Below are 17,602 nucleotides of genomic sequence, written 5' to 3'. Positions count from 1 at the left end.
AACCCTATATAATGAGATGCAATTATGATATTAGATAGGACGTATAAAATTATACGTGCACTAGCACAGAATTATATCTGCTTGATTAGGTTATTTATTACTGTATCAATTACTGTATAATTACAAGTAATTTGTGATAAAAAAAAAAAAAAAATCACTCATGCACCGAAGCCCTACTATGTGAAGAGCACTGTGCTGGGCACCGAGACGAGTCCCAGCCCTCCTGGAGCTTATAGTCTGAAAGAAGAAGAGGGTATCAAACCAATGGCTCCATAAATAATAACTTCATTACAGTCCCAGTAAGGGCTACAAAGGAGAACAATAAAAAATGTAAAAGAGGGGGACCTAACTGGGGGATTCTGGAGAAGACATGATACGTAATGAGTCTTCTGGAGCATCTTTAATGCCTGGCTGATCCCCAGATGCTTGCACAGGACAAAACAAAACCAGTGTCGACGGAATGAATATGTTTCCATTTTTCCACCTAAGTCTTCATAGGCTATTCCAAGTTCCTTTGCCTTCAACTTTTGCCGTAGACACTCCTCTCCTCTTCCCCATCTGGAAAATGCTAACACGTCTATAAAATCGTCTCTTGTCTACAGCCTTCCCTGAATGTGTCAGAGGGATGTGAGGCCCAACCTCTGTGCTCATCAAGCCCCCTAAGGGTCAAAGAACATGGTACACGCGCTGTTTGTCTATCCACTCAGGCCATAAATATTTACCATGCGCTTATTATTCAACAAGCACCTTTCTACGTACTTTATACACACTGGGATACAACTCTGGGAACAAAATACATAAAACCTTTCCTTTCTGTACCTAAGCCTTGTCGTGGAAAGTGTTTAATAGATGTCTGATTAATGGCAGAGTAAGTCAATTCTCCATTATTGGCCGATTTGAATACGAATGGCTCTTTGGGTCTATGAGGGGACCGACTTTGTAGGGTTCGAAAACTTAATGAAATCCATGGCAAGCTTCATAATTCAGTTTTAGCTACGGCCTTTAGCATGTTACGTTGTTCTTGGGGCCCAGTGCTGTGGGAGGCCTCTGAACAGAAGCAAAGATCAGTGTGGCAAAGCCAGAAATGTTCTCCAAACAGAGCATACCGCTCGTGTTTATCCATGCCAATTAAAAACAAAAAAACAATGTCGTTTTAAGTGGCCTCAGTCAAATAAAATCACTAAGCACATTTATAGTATTTAATAGAAGTTCTAAAATTAAGTGCAGACATCCATCTTCCTGATTGCAAAACTTTTTGTGACAGAACATATTACTTGCTGTCTGCCAGGAAAAAAACAGCCCAGCGGCCGAACACTGTCGTGGAGATGAGGGCCTCCCTTCTTCAGAGGCAAGGAAAACAAAGGCAGATGAGAAAATGGACAAAATTAGCCCTGAGGGACTGAGGGGGCTAGTGCAGTTTAAACTCTTAAAGGCTGCTTTAAATAGAAGGCTACCAGCGTGACCTTAAGCAAGCATTTCCTCTGTGCCCTTGTGGGGAAGGCTCACCATCATGGCGGCACCCAGGGGCTCCCCATGGGGGCTGGACAGTGGCTCCCAAACGCTAGCTTGTGGATGGGAAGTTTCCACTCATCAAGGGCAAAGCAGAGAACAAGGACACAACACCATCTGGGAGCGTGCCCGAGGGTGGGTCCTGTCTGTTAACCGGCCCTTCTTGGGAAAGCCGGCCTTGTAAGCTCTTCCTTTTTTTGCTTTTTGTTGTAAAAATGCCATTTCTTTTATGAAACGACTGATCCAGTAGGGTTGTTTTTCTTTTTAAGTATTCTCCCACCTGCTTTTAATCTGTTACCCCATGAAACCCCCACTCTAGAACATAACCTACCACTGCTTCCTACCTGCTGTTTCCCTGCAGCTAAAGCAGCGGGGTGCTTTCCAACAGGCATAAGATTTCAATCCTAGCCTTCAAAAAGACAAGCTGTGTGACCTTAACCAAGTTCCTTTACCTCTCTGAACCTCAGTTGTCTCATCTGTAAAATGGGCATCTTTAAGCCTACTCCCTACAGTGCTCTTGTGAGAATTAAACGAAACAAGAGTATCAAACGTCCCAATGGGTGGTATAGAGAAGGTATTCAACAGGCCAGTTTTCTCCTCCCCCTACCCACCCCTCGACTTACAAATACCCACACCGCATAAGCCATCCTAATAAGAAATGAGTACAATAACTCTGTTTTACCTTAATATTTGGTGTAGGATTGGGTTCATACTTGTGAATTAGAATTTCACAAATTTATTAAGGCCGAGACAAGGTAACAGATACAGCAAAGAAAGAAGAAATTGCCCTAGATTCAGTTTTGATCTAAAATGCTTTCCCCTGTTACACAGTTGGTTCCTTCCAATCATAAGGTCTCCCCTCACTCCTGAATAAATCAGGTATCCCTCCACTGTTGTTTACCAGACCATTCTGTTCCTTTTCTTCCAAGTTTGGATTGTTCATCATCTGTTCATCATTTGTGTGAGACAAGAAGTTCCAGGAGGACCATCTCTCTTGCGTTTACTGTTATATCTCCAGGGTCTGGCCTACGCCCTGAAACTTAGTTCAATAATTATCTGCTAAAAGATGATGGAATGGTGAATACAGTTGTGAGAAGAGACTTAACACATGAAATCAGGAGTTAATGGAAGACGGTAGGTGCCTGGGTGGCTCAATCGGTTGAGCATCCAACTCTTGATTTTGGCTCAGGTCACGATCTCAGGGTCGAGGGATTGAACTCTCCATGCTGAGCATGGAGCCTGCATAAGATTCTCTCCCTCTGTCTCTCTCTCTCTCTCTCTCTCTCTGGCACGCTCCCTTGCTCACGGTCGTGCTCTCTCAGGAAAAAAAAAAAGACCATATACAGTGAAATTCCAGCTCTAATATACTCCTCACTTTTGCAAGTGACTTGGCCACTTTTCCTCTTCAAAGGTGCAGTCTATTTCTCTATCCCTCAGGCTAAGGTGTGACCATGTAACTTGTTTGACCAATAGGACGTTAGCAAGTGTGATGCAACCAGAAGTTTGCTCACTGGTGCTTGTCCTCTCTTATGATGGGGAACCCATCCACCACCATGTGAACAAATCCAGGCTAGGCTAATGGATGAGGAGTGGTAACACAGGAAGAAGATCCAGTCGTTCTGCCAAGGACTCTGTCATGTGAGGCCACCTAGACCACCTGAACCAAGACAAGAAAACCTGCACAGAATTGTGACAAATAATATATGTCTACTGTTCAGCCAACAAGCACGTGGGTTATAAGCAAGAAAAGCTTACTAATACAGCAGCTCATAAAATACATCCCATAAACCTCTCCAAAGTAAGATGCTAGGTGTTTCTGGAAGCAGCTCACTTATAAGGAAACTGCTAAGAAGTGGGAGCTGAGTGGGAATGAGGGGTTAGAGTAAAAACAGAGAGAGAGAGAGAGAGAGAGAGAGAGAGAAAGGGAGAGAGAGAGAGAGAGAGAGAGAGAGGGAGGTCTTGAAGCTCCCATCATGGAGCCCTGGGCAATTGACATGAACTTCTGTTAAACAATATTCCTGAAGGAAGTGAGAAGGAAGCACCACATTCCCGGGCCTACAGTCCACCAGAAACAACTGGCCTGGCACCTCTGGCATGAGTCCTTTGGACCACCAGCCTTTGACTTTTACAAATTATAAGAAAGAACATATCACCACGTATTTAGCAAAGGTCCAGAAACTAGGTCCAAGGGCCAAATGTGGTCCATTGCTTATTTTTATAAATAAAGTTTGATTGAAACATATCGATGGCCATTCTCTGACGTATTGTCTATGGCTCCTTTCATACTACCGCGACAGAGCTGAGTGGCTATGACAGAGACCAGATGGCCTTCAAAGCCTAAAATATTTACTATCTGACTCTTTACGGAAACGACTTGCCAACCCCTGTACTGGAATAATCAGGGTAGGTTCTAAGGAGTGGTGGGGTCTTAACCTGAGTCTTGAAAGAAAAAGGCGGTGTTTATTTTTGGTATAAAGAAATGGAGAAAGGCTGAAAGAACATTACAAGAAAGAATACTAAGAGTATAACTGATGTTACGTCACTGTGTGAAAGTTATTAAGTTAATGACAACACAAACCATAATTGAGTGTACCGGCCACTTCCCATGGGCCAGATACTGTTTGCTTTATGGTCACTCATTTTATACTCCCAACAATATCATGAACTAGACAGTATTATTATCTCCATTTTTCCACATGAGAAGAGAGAGACGCAGACAATTAAAGATGCTTGCCCAAGGTCACAAAGCTATCAAGTAGACTAACTAAGATTCAAATACCTAGTTAGTATTTACATTTATAGTATTTATATCAGCCTAACTAGTCTTCTCACTCTCAACTCCACAATCAATATAAAATCTGATGAAGGCCAAAATTATGCATAAATTCTAGCTATGAGCAATCAGACGGTTTCTTGAAGGCACATGAAAATCAACTTTATCACTTTACGTTGTTTAACCTTTTTGGCCACACCATATGTTCCCTTTATGTCCTCTTTGTCCCTTCCAAAAAACCTGTCATTGCTCAGCTGGAAATCCCCTAAACGGGACATCCCTATGGTGCATCTAGCGGTTATGTTGCCATAGTGAAGCTATGTCAACACAGTGGTCACTGGCCATTCCCAGAGGTCGACTGCAACCCATTCATTAAATTCTGAGTCTGAGACTGCCACCTATTCCCTAAGAAGAAAGAAGGTTCTCTTCCCCAAACAAGAGTCAATAAGGTCGTCCTGGTCATGACAGGCTGAAGCCACCGTGGGCATTACTTCTTACAGACATAAATTCGGTTCTGTTAGGGAGTCCTATTTTAGAGCAGAGGCTCCCAACCCGGAACAGTGATCTTTGATCTCTAGCCAAAAAATGGGCCAGCCCTTATCGGTCGATCAGGGACCCTGGTGTATCTGCTGCCAGCTCCAAATGATAACATGCAGGGGGCCCCTTATAAACAACCTAATTAAATATAGGCAGAATTCCAGGACAGAAGTTGTTTCTTGATTCATTACCTTATCATCACATGGGAGAGATTCCTAATAGATAGTCTCTAATACGATTAACTTTTAACAGACTCACAGATATTAAATTGATATGCCTCTTTCAGAGGGCATTTTGGCAATTTGTATCAAAAGCCTTAAAAATGTACAAAGCCAATGACCTAGAAATTCCAAGCCTACTAATTTATCCTAAAAAAAATGATCACAGATATACCTCAAGGCTATACGTTATTATTTATAATAGAGAGAAAACTGTAAACACCTTAATTGAACAACAGGGAATTTGTTAAATACATTACGATATAGCCATAAATTACCACATTAATGTTATAACCGTAAACACTAGGCAGTTGTTTAAATTTTGGCCATGAAAGACTATTAAATTTAAAAAGCAGATTAAAGCCAGCATACAACATAAAATTCTATTTTTATAAAAAACAAAACAACACGCACGTACTCATAAAAAAATAGATTTAACACAGGTTTTCTCCCAGGGTAGAACTATAGTGGTTTGAATTTTCTATTTTTTGTATACAACGAGCTTTAGTTTAGTGGCTTTTAAAAATGATGACTGTTATCTTTAATTTTGTCTTAATCGTTATTTCTTCTCCTTTGGCTGTACACTATACTTTCGACTTACGCTTTTCAGTTCGGTGAATTTTAGCACGACATTGTCCCAGCCAGCCAAAACACAGTCTTTCTTTTTTTTTTTTTTTTTAAATTTTTTTTCACGTTTATTTACTTTTGAGACAGAGAGAGACAGAGCATGAACGGGGGAGGGGCAGAGAGAGGGAGACACAGAATCGGAAACAGGCTCCAGGCTCCAAGCTGTCAGCACAGAGCCCGACGCGGGGCTCGAACTCGCGGACCGCGAGATCATGACCTGAGCGAAGTCAGCCACTTAACCGACTGAGCCACCCAGGCGCCCCAAAACACAGTCTTTCTCGACCACCTAGGGGAAAGGCAGCCCACGTTTTCAGAGCTCGACAAAACCCACCAGGCAAATCCCCTCAAATTCAACGAGTGGCTGACCAGCCTTCTTGGGCTTTCACTCTGTGAAAAAACTGTGCCACAACAGCGCTCTGAACAGCGGAACCAAGTTTATCAAAGTTGCCTGCGCTGGTCTGGGTTTTGTTTTTGTTGGGGTTTTTCCTAAAAAGAGTCAGAATCCAAAATTACGACAAGAAGTTGGGGAATTAGCTGACTAAGAGCTGATGAAAACAGCGTGTACCATGCGGATTGTGAAAGAGTTTAATGCATAGGGCCTGAAAGCTGCTGGGGAAGATAGACGTTGGGTCATTTCTTTTCCCAGGACATAATGGGAGCAGGTAAGCTGGGTTACAACATACCGCATTCAGATTTCTGGACAGGACATGACTTAACATTTTTTTTTTTTTAAATTAAGGAGTGCCTTCTAACTTTCAAATGGTCGTCAGGAAAGGGTTTATTTACGTATTGCCAAACCAGCGGACAGAGTGAACTGGTGTTCTGCCACAGATGTCCCAAATCTCAGGACAAGGCGAAGCGGGGTCAGCTAGCAACCAACATTAAAAGTGACCACTGGACGCCCAAATGTTTCACTTTTCACCCAGCTGCCAACTGGCTGCTGTGTGAACTTGCCTGATCACCTTATCCGAAGCTACTGGAGGAAAGGACACGCCTTTAAAGCAACCAACACAATGCCAGAGGTAGAGAGATGTTCCTAGGTCTTCCGTGGATTCCCCCCAACTGGCCTCACTCAGTAAAATGATACATGTTTTTCCAAAGGACTTGAAAAGAAGGGAAGCCTCACATAATTTCTTTCAGGGGCTGAGTGACATTTATGTGTTTGTTCAACCGAGATCTTTAAGCACCCACTATATGCCACACTGTGTGTGAGCTACTGTGCAGGCAAGCTAGGGCCCCTATCCACTCTGTGCCACAGACAATAAGGCATTCAGGGCGGTAGACTGCACGCAAACCTGACTCCATTTCTCCTTACCCTGTATTCCCGCCTCTAATAATGTGAATTTCCAGCTTCTTGCCTTAGAAAGTTGAGTTTACATTGGGCACCTGGGTGGCTCAGTCGGGTAAGCGTCTGACTTCAGCTCAGGTCATGATCTCCCGGTCCATGAGTTGGAGCCCCAAGTTGGGCTCTGTGCTGACGGCTCAGAGCCTGAAGCCTGCTTTGGATTCTGTCTCTCTCTCTCTCTCTCTCTCTCTCTCTCTGCCCCTCCCCCACTCATGCTCTCTGTCTCTCACATATGAGTAAATGCTAAAAAAGAAAGCTGAGTTTATGTTCCTACCAGCTGAGCATCACTGGCCTTACGACTTACTTCGACCAGCAGAATGTGTCACAAGTGACAGCATGTCACATCTGAGCCGAGGCCTCTGGAGACCTTGAGTGTCCTTCCAGAATCCTGCCTGTGCAAATAAGCCAGTACTAGCCCTACAGGCACGAGAGACCACATGGGGGAAAGACCAAAGTTCCCAGCCAACAGGAGTCTTCGGCAACCCCCAGAAGAACAGCCAACCGGCGAACCTGCAGCTGACCAGGAACGCACAGTGGAGCATAGCTGGGAGCAGATGAACCACCCAGAGGAACCTGGCCTGCAGAGCTGACCCACAGAACCATAAGCCAGATAAAAGCTTGTTGTTTTAAGCCATTCATTCAGCTATAGGACGGTTTGTTACACGACAGTGCCTACCCAGTACAAACAGGAATAATAACTAACTCTGACAAGCCAAATACAAAATGCCACCGAGCACCCGATGGGAGCCCCTGTAATATTACCCCAACGTGTTTATAATTACAACGTATCATCCAATGTAGACATATAAAGAACGGATCTGACCAACCATCCTAGAGAACATAAAGAAGCTGTATATCGGGGGAAGGGCCAGCTCGAGACAGCCATAGTTCCTTTGAAAAATGGCCTGTGGATGAGTTGGATTTGCCTATGAAGTCATTCTTTGTTTCTTTTCTCTCTCTCTCTCTCTCTCTCTCAAAAAAAAAAAAAATAAGCTCTTTCATTCAATTAAGACTGTTGGACTCGATAGCGATTGTCTAACTTGATTCAAAGCAGCCATATCCTCTCTGACACATGTTCAGCCTCCCCTACTCGGTAGGCTGGAATTTTAAATCCAGCTCTCCTGAATTTATGACACACACACAGTAGCAAGTCCCTACAGGCTGAAAATCAAACTGTAATTCAAAGGCCACAGGGCTGAGGAAACAGCCAGAAGATAAATCCCAATTTCTAACCTTGGATTCTCAGCAAGTTGATTTAGTGGACTGTCAGTCACATTTAAAAATAAAATAAAACTACAAAGACAGCAGACGGCATGTTCTAAAGAGAAACGGGGTGATGCTTTTCTGGACTCCTTCAAAAAGCTCTTGTTACCTGAAAAGACCTGTTATGTTATTTTAAGGGCCCTAGAACATTTGGCCCCAGTCAGTCATTTGCAGGAGTTTCTGAATTTTCAACTCATGAGACAGAAGGAAGGAATGAAACCATCAAATAAACACAGCGCGCCACACTGGGGGTGACATTGCCCAGGGCAAAGCAGCCTGTTTCTGGAGCCGAGCAGGTCACGCCCCCACCCCCCGGAGCACGTGGAGAGTGAGCACACACTGGGCGCAGAGGCCTGTGGGTACTCACCTTGCAGCCCTCACAGGCGCTGACCCCATAGTGGTACCCGGATGATTTGTCCTGGCAGACGAAGCAGGGTTTGTACACACGAGGGGGAGGAAGCGGAGACGGAGGGCTGGGGACCAGTTCCTCGGAGCTCGTGCTTTGCGTTTCAATCGCTGTGGTGGGGAGGGGGTGGGGGGTGGGGAGAAAAAAAGATAATCTGTCAGTTCATTTCTTTCTCACCAGTGAAATCCCCGGCCGCGGCCCCAAGTTCAGCAACAACCCGAGCAAGGATAGGCCCACAAGAACACCTGTCACCGTGGGCACAGCAGTGGGACAGGGACACGGAGCTGTGCGGTTCACAGGGAGAGCCCACAGGCCTCTCTCATTTGCAGCGCAGCACAGCACTGTGCGGGAGAGGATTTTATCACCAGGCCACCCTCCAGAGGACCAGGAACTCAGAGCCGCGCAGTGACTTGTCCCGGATCAACGGCGCGGCGCGAGAGCCAAGACCCAAAGTCAGATTTTCACACTGCAGACCCGAAGCTCTTTCTTTCAGCTCTTCTGCTGCCCCTCGCTTCCGATCCACGGAGAGTCTCTGCAATGACTTGTTTGACCCTGTTGCTCACTTAATTAATCAAAAGTAAATTTCCTAAGACAAACGAAGAAAATGCCAGAAGCAGCTACTGGGCAAGCATATGGGGAGGGCCTGCAGCGTGCAGCCTTAAGGGACCTTCATTAATCACAATATGGGTGGGGTGCCCCGGTGGCTTAGTTGGGTTGAGGGTCCCACTCGGGCTCGGGTCATGATCTCACCGTCCGTGAGTTCGGGCCCCACATGGGGCTCTGGGCTGACAGCTCAGAGTCTGGAGCCTGCTTCTGATTTTGTGTCTCCCTCTCTCTCTGCCCCTCCCCTGCCTACGCTCTGTCTCTTAAAAATAAATAAAGATTTAAAAAAAAACATTGGTAAGACCTTTGCTACTCCAAGACTAGTCCTTGGACCAGCAGCATCAGCATCACCTTCTAATCAGCATCACCATCTACTAAGATCATCAGCATCTTATTAGAAAACATACCATCAGGCCCCAGCTCAAGCCTAAGGAAGCAGAATCTGCATTTTAACAAAACCCTCAGATTGCCGAACATACAATTTATGTTTGAGAAGCAGTGGGTTATCCTAATGATAGGAGAGTCATACAGCTCTTTATTCTAGATTTAATCTAGATTCTTTATTCTAGATTCTAGATCCGTATTCAAGCAACATGGGGTGCTTGGCTGGCTCAGTCCTTAAGCATCTGACTTCAGCTCAGGCCATGATCTCACAGTCTGTGATTTCAAGCCCCGTATCGGGTGAGCGCGAGTCCCGCTTCAGGTGAGCGTGAGCCCTGCTTTGGGTAAGAACACAAGCCCCACTTTGGGTCAAACACGAGCCCCGGGTGAACCCCACTTCTCTCTCTCTCTTCCTCTCTCTGCCCCTCATTCACTTGTGCTCTCTCTCAAAAACAAAAACAAACATACAAAAAACCACAATTCCCCATCTCATTTTCTAACCACCCAAATTCCATGGTTAATAGGAATTCATAGAATTTAAGATCCGAGGGTTCTCCCATCCCTTGTCTCCAGATGCATGTTCAAAGCCAAAGCAAGACCTGGCTCATTTCCTATCACAGGCAAAAGTGCTCATGAAGTATGGTGGGAATGAGGAAGGGAGTGACTCACCCAAAGTCATCACATAATGTTCCAGAATCTTCCAATCTCCAAATTACTTGAGAATATACAGTATATTCCCCAGAAAGTAAGATTTCCAGTTGTTCCACTACTCACAATCTTCCAGACGAGATATCCTACCAACGTTATTGTCTTACAGCTAAGCCTTCAGGAAGTTGGGGCAACTCTACCCCTTCACACGCTGTGAATCCACCCTCATATCTTATAATCCTGCTACCACACCGCCATCATCTCTCACCTTAGCTACTCAAGGGTCTCGCTGTCCCTAGGCTTCTACCCGAGAATCCCTTCCTCAAATGCGCAGTCGGAGAACTGTTCAAAAAGTTAAAATCAACCCCTCTCCCTTACTTGTCGAAAACCCTCCAAGAGTCACCGGTTAGATCAAAGCCAATCTCATTACTGTGTTCCACAAGGCTCTTCATGATACAGCCCCTTAGCAACAACATCACTGAACTCAAGCATTCTCATTTATCGACTTCTAAACACCTGCCTCCTATTCCATCTCTTGAAGAGGCCAAGCTCTCCGACCAACTTAAGGCTACTGCCCTTAAACCATTTCCCCTAATTGGAGAGCTCTTCGAGCAAATGTCACCTCCTCAGAGATGGCTTTTCTACAGAAAGCCCCTTCCCACTCCTGATCGCTACATCCCATTATTTTATTTTATTTTCTGTAAAACTCTAACTAGTATTCAAATTTAGAAAGTTTGTGTACAACTTTATATTCTATCTCTGCCACCTTCCAACTATGGGTTTCATGAGGCCAACCTACCTACGTGCAGCATTTACAGCTGCGTTCCAGGCCTAGCGGTCCTGGCACACAGTAGGTAGGCAATCGATAAATATTTGTTGAATTAATACATGAACTTGTCCCCGTTTCTTTTTTTCTTTATTCTAAGCACTAAGAGCCCCTCTAGGTTGTTAGGTAACCCGATTACAAATCAAATAGCTTTTATATACTCATTTGCTTCCTCAAAAAAAAATTAATTATCCTTTTGGAGTAGAATCAACTATAATTATAGTATTTTCATAATTCAGAAGTTTCTTGGAATGAATTCATTAGAGTAACGCAGGTCTAGTAGATAAATCTATATTACAGTCTCTACTGGTTAGAAGCAAGGTATCTGGGACAAAGACGGCTCTTACTCTGGGCAGCTTGGCATTATTGTGACAAGTGTTCTGCAGAAAGGCCGGCATCTGAGATGTCACTAAAGCTTATCAGATCAGCTCTCAAGCTGTAAATGCAAAAGCAGGCCTCACACTAAGCTAATCAGCTTCACTGAAAGCAAATGAGAAATAATGACATCAACAAGAAAACAGTACTTGTTCAAAGTACAGAATAATATACTGCTCTGTGTTAAAAATCTAAGAAAACAAACGTGCAGAGCCATCTCCCCCAAACCAACTCCTTAGAGAAAGGTGCTGTCATCATCTTAGCATATATCCTTCCAGACCACTTTTCTATGCATATAAATGATTTTGGTTCGTTTGCTTGTTTACTAAAGTGGACTTCTACTGTAGATTCTGTTTGGGACTCTAAGTTACTGTGTCATGAGTTTTATTTCCTCGTCCATAAATATTTTTCCTGCAAAGCATTCCATTATGATGAACCTCTTTGTAGCTAATCTCAGCACATGCCTGTGGCAGATCAATTCTCAGAAGTGGAATTACCAGCTCAAAAGGTATGGTTGTTTCAAAATATTTTGTTAGTTTTTAATTCACGTTGACAAACTGACTTCAAGAAAGGCTGTGTCACTCCTAATACATCAACGTGAGTGAGTCCTTCCCTAAATGCCTCCCCAAACTCCCAGATTTTATTTGTATGGCTTCACCTCCACCCGACTGTTTCAACAACGCTGACGGAGCTGTGTCGTCACCACCGTGATCAAGCCTGCACTGTGCTCTCCCCAGAAGCAATGTGTGGTGTGTGTATTTGTGTGTTTCCACGTTCTACTCGCTCGTGTAGAACAGCTAATCTGGCTTGTCTAGGAAAGTTGTAAATAGAATTCTGTTAGGGCTGGATTCAGCTGTCAGAGTTATGCCCTGAATTTCAAAAGTGGGTGGTAATTTCCATAAATATGTCACTTTAAATACATGTCCTAAAGGGAATCCAGCATTTCACCCTCCCAAAGAGAGGAAAGAGAAGTTGGGCAATTTAATACCCAAAAAACTCAGGGCGAAGCACACTTTTGAAAAGGGGAGAGACCTCACAAACCCCAAAACATTTCACAAAGTTTGGTAAAAGTCGTCTTCTACAGATCAGAATCACTTATAATAAATGAATGAATTCAGCACGTTTTTCCTGAACAGTTGCCGTGAAAGGAAATGTTCCATTGTAAGCAATCAATCATGATGGCTCTACACTTATTAAGGCTATGGTGATTTCACCAGTAATGTCCCTGAGCCTTGATGGTTCGGCCTAATGGAAAGTAAACCAACAATGAGAATACAATACAGTGGTTCTCAAAGCTAGCTGTACATCAGAACTACCTAGGGTGCTTTTAAACATTCCAATGTCCAGATTGCATCCCAAAACTAATATGCCAGAACGTCTGGGAACGGGAGCTAGGTATCAGTGTTTAACAAAGAAATCCTGGGGCACAGGGATAGCTCAGTTAAGCTTCTGACCCTGGCTCAGGTCATGATCTGACCAGGTTTGCGAGTTCAAGTCTCCCATTGGGCTATTTTAAGCAGAACCCACTTGGGATCTTCTGTCCCCCCCCCCCCCCTGCCCCTCCTCCACTCGTTTTCTCTTTCTCTCTCTCACAAAATAAATAAACTTTAAAAAAAATCCCAGGTGAGTCCAAATTGTGGCGGTTCTAGTACAATGACAAAGAGAGCTAACAGCCCTACTGAGCCCAGTGAAATCAAAGAAGACTTCCCGGAGGAGGTGACCAGGCTGTGTTTTGAAGCACGAATTAATTCTTTCTGTCGTGGTTTGTAATTTGTAATTTAAAAATGCTGAAAATGAATCCCACACAAACATAAATAGGAAAGACTCATACATGCCAAGAAATAATCATCTTCAGAAAAAAAAACGGTCCCACCGGTGGCAAAGAATTCAATGTCGGTGCTATAGATATTCAAATACCCCCTCCAAGTTGATAATCTATGGTCCTGTATTTCCTTTGTGTGGCCTATACCACAGAGAACAATGCAAAGCAAAACAGAAAAGCCAATCTCGGTGGTATGGTTGAATGCCAAAGCTAGCCTTAAGCAAACACGTCAAGACAAGTTCTAGAATTACAACCAGGATATGGCATCAATATAAAAGCAGATTTGTGCTTCAATGCAACCTCTAGACTTTTCAGTAAAAATATACTTTGGCAAAGTTTATTAGTGCTCCTCCTCCCCTCTTGTCCTCCCCTCCGACCACCACCAGTAAAGACAGTGGGAGACAAGGGAGGGGGACAGCCCAGGGCTCCCCTCTCGCTAGCCATTGTTGGTATTTAAGAGAGCTACACAGTGCTTGGCCATTGATCTGTTCACTGTCATCCTGCTTAAATCAATAATCTATTAGTCCCTTTAAATTAGAGTTAGATTCATCAAATGCCCTTGAGAGGTCTCAAACATTTTGTTCCTTATTCCAGGCAAGCACAATCAGTCTATGGAATGATAAAATTTTTGCTCGAAAACTCTGCAGGCTCAGCAGACAATGTGTCCTGTATTAGCTCATTCAGCGATCTCGGGCAGGCCAAAAAAGCAGTTTTTAGACTTCCCAGGGGGACAAGAGGCTTGTGTCATTCAATAAAACAACTGCACTCCAGCCATCCTGATGTGATTTCAGTTTGGGGAAGCAGTCTTTGAGGAATAATTTGGATCTGCTTTTTGCCTCCTGCTTTTATTTATTTCCTTGCTTACTTATTGACTTATTCAGTTCTGTCTGGTGACTGCATCCCCAGTAAGCAGCAGCCTCCAACGTGGCATCCGAACCGCTGACCAGATGGGCTGCCTTGCTTCGTCAGGGAATGGTCAAGACGGAAGAACTTCTGCCGCTCGGGCGAGATGGATGCTTGGTTCCGTGGGTCCCTGCCCAGAGCAGAGTCAGCACCAGGGGTGCCCTGGGCTGCACACGTGCCAAAGGAGACAGTGAGGCCAACCAAACCTGCACCGGCAGAAGCTTCTAGCCCGCGTTTGAAACCTTTCCATCCCTGCAACACAGAGATGGCTGTCACTAGGGAAACGAAGCTAGAATCGCCTTTCCTTCTAGAAAAATTCATTACAGGTCTTGTTTGCCTTTAAATTAATGCTCCTCAAAGGGTGGTCCAGATTAGCAACCAGCCACAGAATTCCTGAGGGTAAGAGGGAGGGTGGGGGTTGGGGGAGAAGGCACTGGCTTGAAATCAGTGACTTTCTTGAAATTAGTGACTTTTCCGACTATCTGAGGTTAAGGAGGACCCATTCTAACTCCCCACCCCAGTCCCTCACAGCGTGATAAACTTCACTGAAAACAAATCCCTAGGAAAAGAACGTACAAACAAAACATTAATTTTCAGAAAAAAAAAGGCATCGGAAAGGAGATGCCTAAAACACAAGCTACGACTCAAGGGAAAAAGAAAGATGTACTAGACATAAAATTAACTCTGTCAAATTGCCGTGAGAGTTTCTAAGCACTTGCTCTCAGTTCCTGACCTTGTCTCACCACGGACTGGCAGCGGGCAGTTTAGGAACTGGCACCGGTCCGCAGACGGCACTTCGAGAAGCCCTACTCTGAGAAGGGCTTCAAATTCAGAGGTCTGCAGACAAAACAAAAACAAACTAGAGGGAATCTCCACAGACTGAGATGGTGTGAAAGCACAACGCCAGTGCTCCCAAGCGACGCAGCTTTTTCAAACGCCCGCACAACTCCGGGGGGTTTAAGTCGTTCCCCAAATAAAAGAACACCGAAGAAAGAATTAATGCTGTTGCCTGTTTAAGAGGCCTTGGCACTTGCGAACTTGACTCACCTGAGAAAACACAGTATAAATGCCCTTGTTGTTACAACACACCTGAGTGTCATTTAAACACACAGAAAGTCTCCAACAATAGCTCCCTTCACGATTCCTAACATGCTTGGCATTTTTCTAAAGGTTAGATTAAGTAGCAGATAACATTTTTAAGAGAGAGCACTGTATACTATTTTTTTTTTCTTTGTAAGAACTAATTTAGTGCTGCCTAAACCATGTTGACAGATTTCAGGATTTTATGTTGGGCCTGATTAGCGGCAGGCAGGCATCAAACATTATGAAAGCCCTGCCTTTTTACTAGAACCTTCGGTGATTAAGACAGTATTTTAATGCACTCTCTGGGCAGCTGAGCCTTAAAAGAAAAAGGAGTTGTAAAGTAAAAGGCATTTCCTGCATGGCCCCAGGGGAATTTTGAGCCCAGCGCTCCGGGACCCGGTGGGAGGGAATAATTTCAGCTAATTAAGGGAGAATAGCAAAGTGTTGCATTTGGTCAAAACATTCAGTGGGGCTTCATTTTTGTTGGCACCAAAGAGAGCCGGTCTGGATTTTTTCCCCCTTTTTCTGTGGACACACTGCAGGACTGCAAGGCCCACAGCTCACATACATTAGGGAGAAAGTCAAAGGAAACGCCAAAGTTCAACTAAAGTACAAGTAATTAGAACCAGATTCTCCTTTTGCCTGTGTGTGCGCATGCGCGTGCGAGTGCGGGTGTAGACGTTTTCTTAAAATGTAATTTACATGGCTCGAAACGTTAGCGTGCGAGAGGAAAAAAAAAAAAAAAAACCCGTACAAACTGTCGCTCGTTTAGTTTTTCTGTCGCCTCTTCGTTGGGGCGGGAGGTGGGGGAGGAACTGGGAGGATCAGCTCTTTTAATCACCTTTCAGGAGAAGCGGTTTGTTTCCACACGCACGGGATTTGCAAATCTGTGAATCACATTGTGAAATTAGGTAATTGCCAAACAAGAAAAACTTTGCTTTGAAATGGTCTCTCCTCACTCGGCTGCTGGCTTTGTTGTTATTAAGCAGCTCCAAGATTAGTCCACGGTTTGGGGCAGGCAAAGGAGGGAGGGGTTGGGGAGAGAAGGAAAACATCAACGCGGGGCTTTGGCAGTCTTGACTCAGTAACCTGCCCGTGACCCTGAAGGAGTGTGTGTTTGCCCGGGTCACCCGGGATCCTGGCCGAGGGCTGGAGCTGGGTTATGAGAATCCCTGCTATTCTGACCACACATGCAACAGGTGCCGAACACAAGCAGGGGACAACAACAGGGGCTGGGGCCTGGGAGGAAGACTTTGATTTCGGAGTCCTGAAAGAAAGCCATGCTTTTCAAAGTTTGATCCCCGGACCAGCAGTATCACCATCACCTGGGAATTCGTTAAAATGTAGACTCTCAGCGCCACCCCAGATACGCCTGCTGCATGGAAACAGGCATCGTAACCACCCCCGTCCCACTCCAGATAATTCCTAACCTAAGCACGTTAGTAACATTCGAGACACCACGGCATAAAAATGTCTTGTTACCGCCCTAACCTCACGAGAATCCCAAACATTTTGCTGAGTCCATTTGGCATGGGAACTCTGTCAGCTTCCCCTTTGCCCAGGTCCTTCCTAAATACTCCACCTTGTGAAGTACTTCAATACACTGAGAACTTCAGGCTGCGTGTGTGTTTATGCTCACCAGAAGCCAGAAGCCTTCGTTCTCTCCCACGGAATTCTGGCAGTGGCTTTTAGTTGGCAGCGGGTTCAAAGTTGCACAGGAAGAGCCTGAACTAATAGTATCTGCTATTTACTGAGCACTTACTAGGTGCCAGGGGCTGTGCTAGTTGCTTAACGTGTCTTAACTCGTCTAACTCCTCCCCAAAACCACGGGGAGGGGAGGGACCAGGAACTCCGCACTTTAGAATTAGGAATTTAAAAGCACAACACCGCTCTCAGCCTTTGCGAAAGAGACTGAAATGGCTTAATACACATCACTATTATTTCACTAAAACCCACAGCCTTTCTACCCTCTCATTTTCCATCTCCCTCATTTATTTTCTTTGCTAGAAACATCACTGGGTATGGTCTGCTCAGGGCTATTTACTCAAATTTGAGAACTGCAGGATTATGTACCTCCCTTTCTTTTAATTCATGGTTATAATTTTCCAAACACTGACTTGATTCCAGACATGGTTAAATGTGACGAGATAGTTTGGGCTTTAAAAAGAGAGAGAGAGAGAGGCTCAGGATCCACTAATCACTCTGCATTACAGCTACACCTGCCTGGGCTCACGGCCAGCAGAAATTATTCCTGGGACTGACTTTTACCATGGGAAGTGCTGT

At 44.6% G+C, this 17,602-nt stretch overlaps 1 protein-coding gene across 8 annotated transcripts in view; it reads right to left on the bottom strand.

Moving 5' to 3' along the window:
* The window catches only part of RARB (retinoic acid receptor beta), a 672,606-nt gene that overhangs the window by 134,779 nt on the left and 520,225 nt on the right, over nucleotides 1-17,602 (bottom strand). For 7 of the 8 annotated variants that reach the window (XR_009612006.3, XM_060638522.3, XM_060638523.3 and 4 more), the window contains one exon: nucleotides 8,640-8,788. Coding sequence is in view for 4 of the 8 variants with exons in the window: in XM_060638522.3 (XP_060494505.1) it covers nucleotides 8,640-8,788 (149 nt within the window). In the remaining 4 variants the exon portion in view is untranslated. Of the gene's footprint in view, nucleotides 1-8,639; nucleotides 8,789-16,958; nucleotides 17,017-17,602 lie in introns of those variants that run through there. The other variant, XM_060638529.3, reaches the window with a different exon arrangement.

The sequence above is a fragment of the Panthera onca genome, chromosome C2 (genome assembly GCF_046562875.1).
Source record: "Panthera onca isolate mPanOnc1 chromosome C2, mPanOnc1 haplotype 2, whole genome shotgun sequence".
In the NCBI taxonomy this organism is placed as follows: domain Eukaryota; kingdom Metazoa; phylum Chordata; class Mammalia; order Carnivora; family Felidae; genus Panthera; species Panthera onca.
Note: the sequence above shows the minus strand (reverse complement) of the source record. Positions and strands in the feature narration are given on the sequence as shown.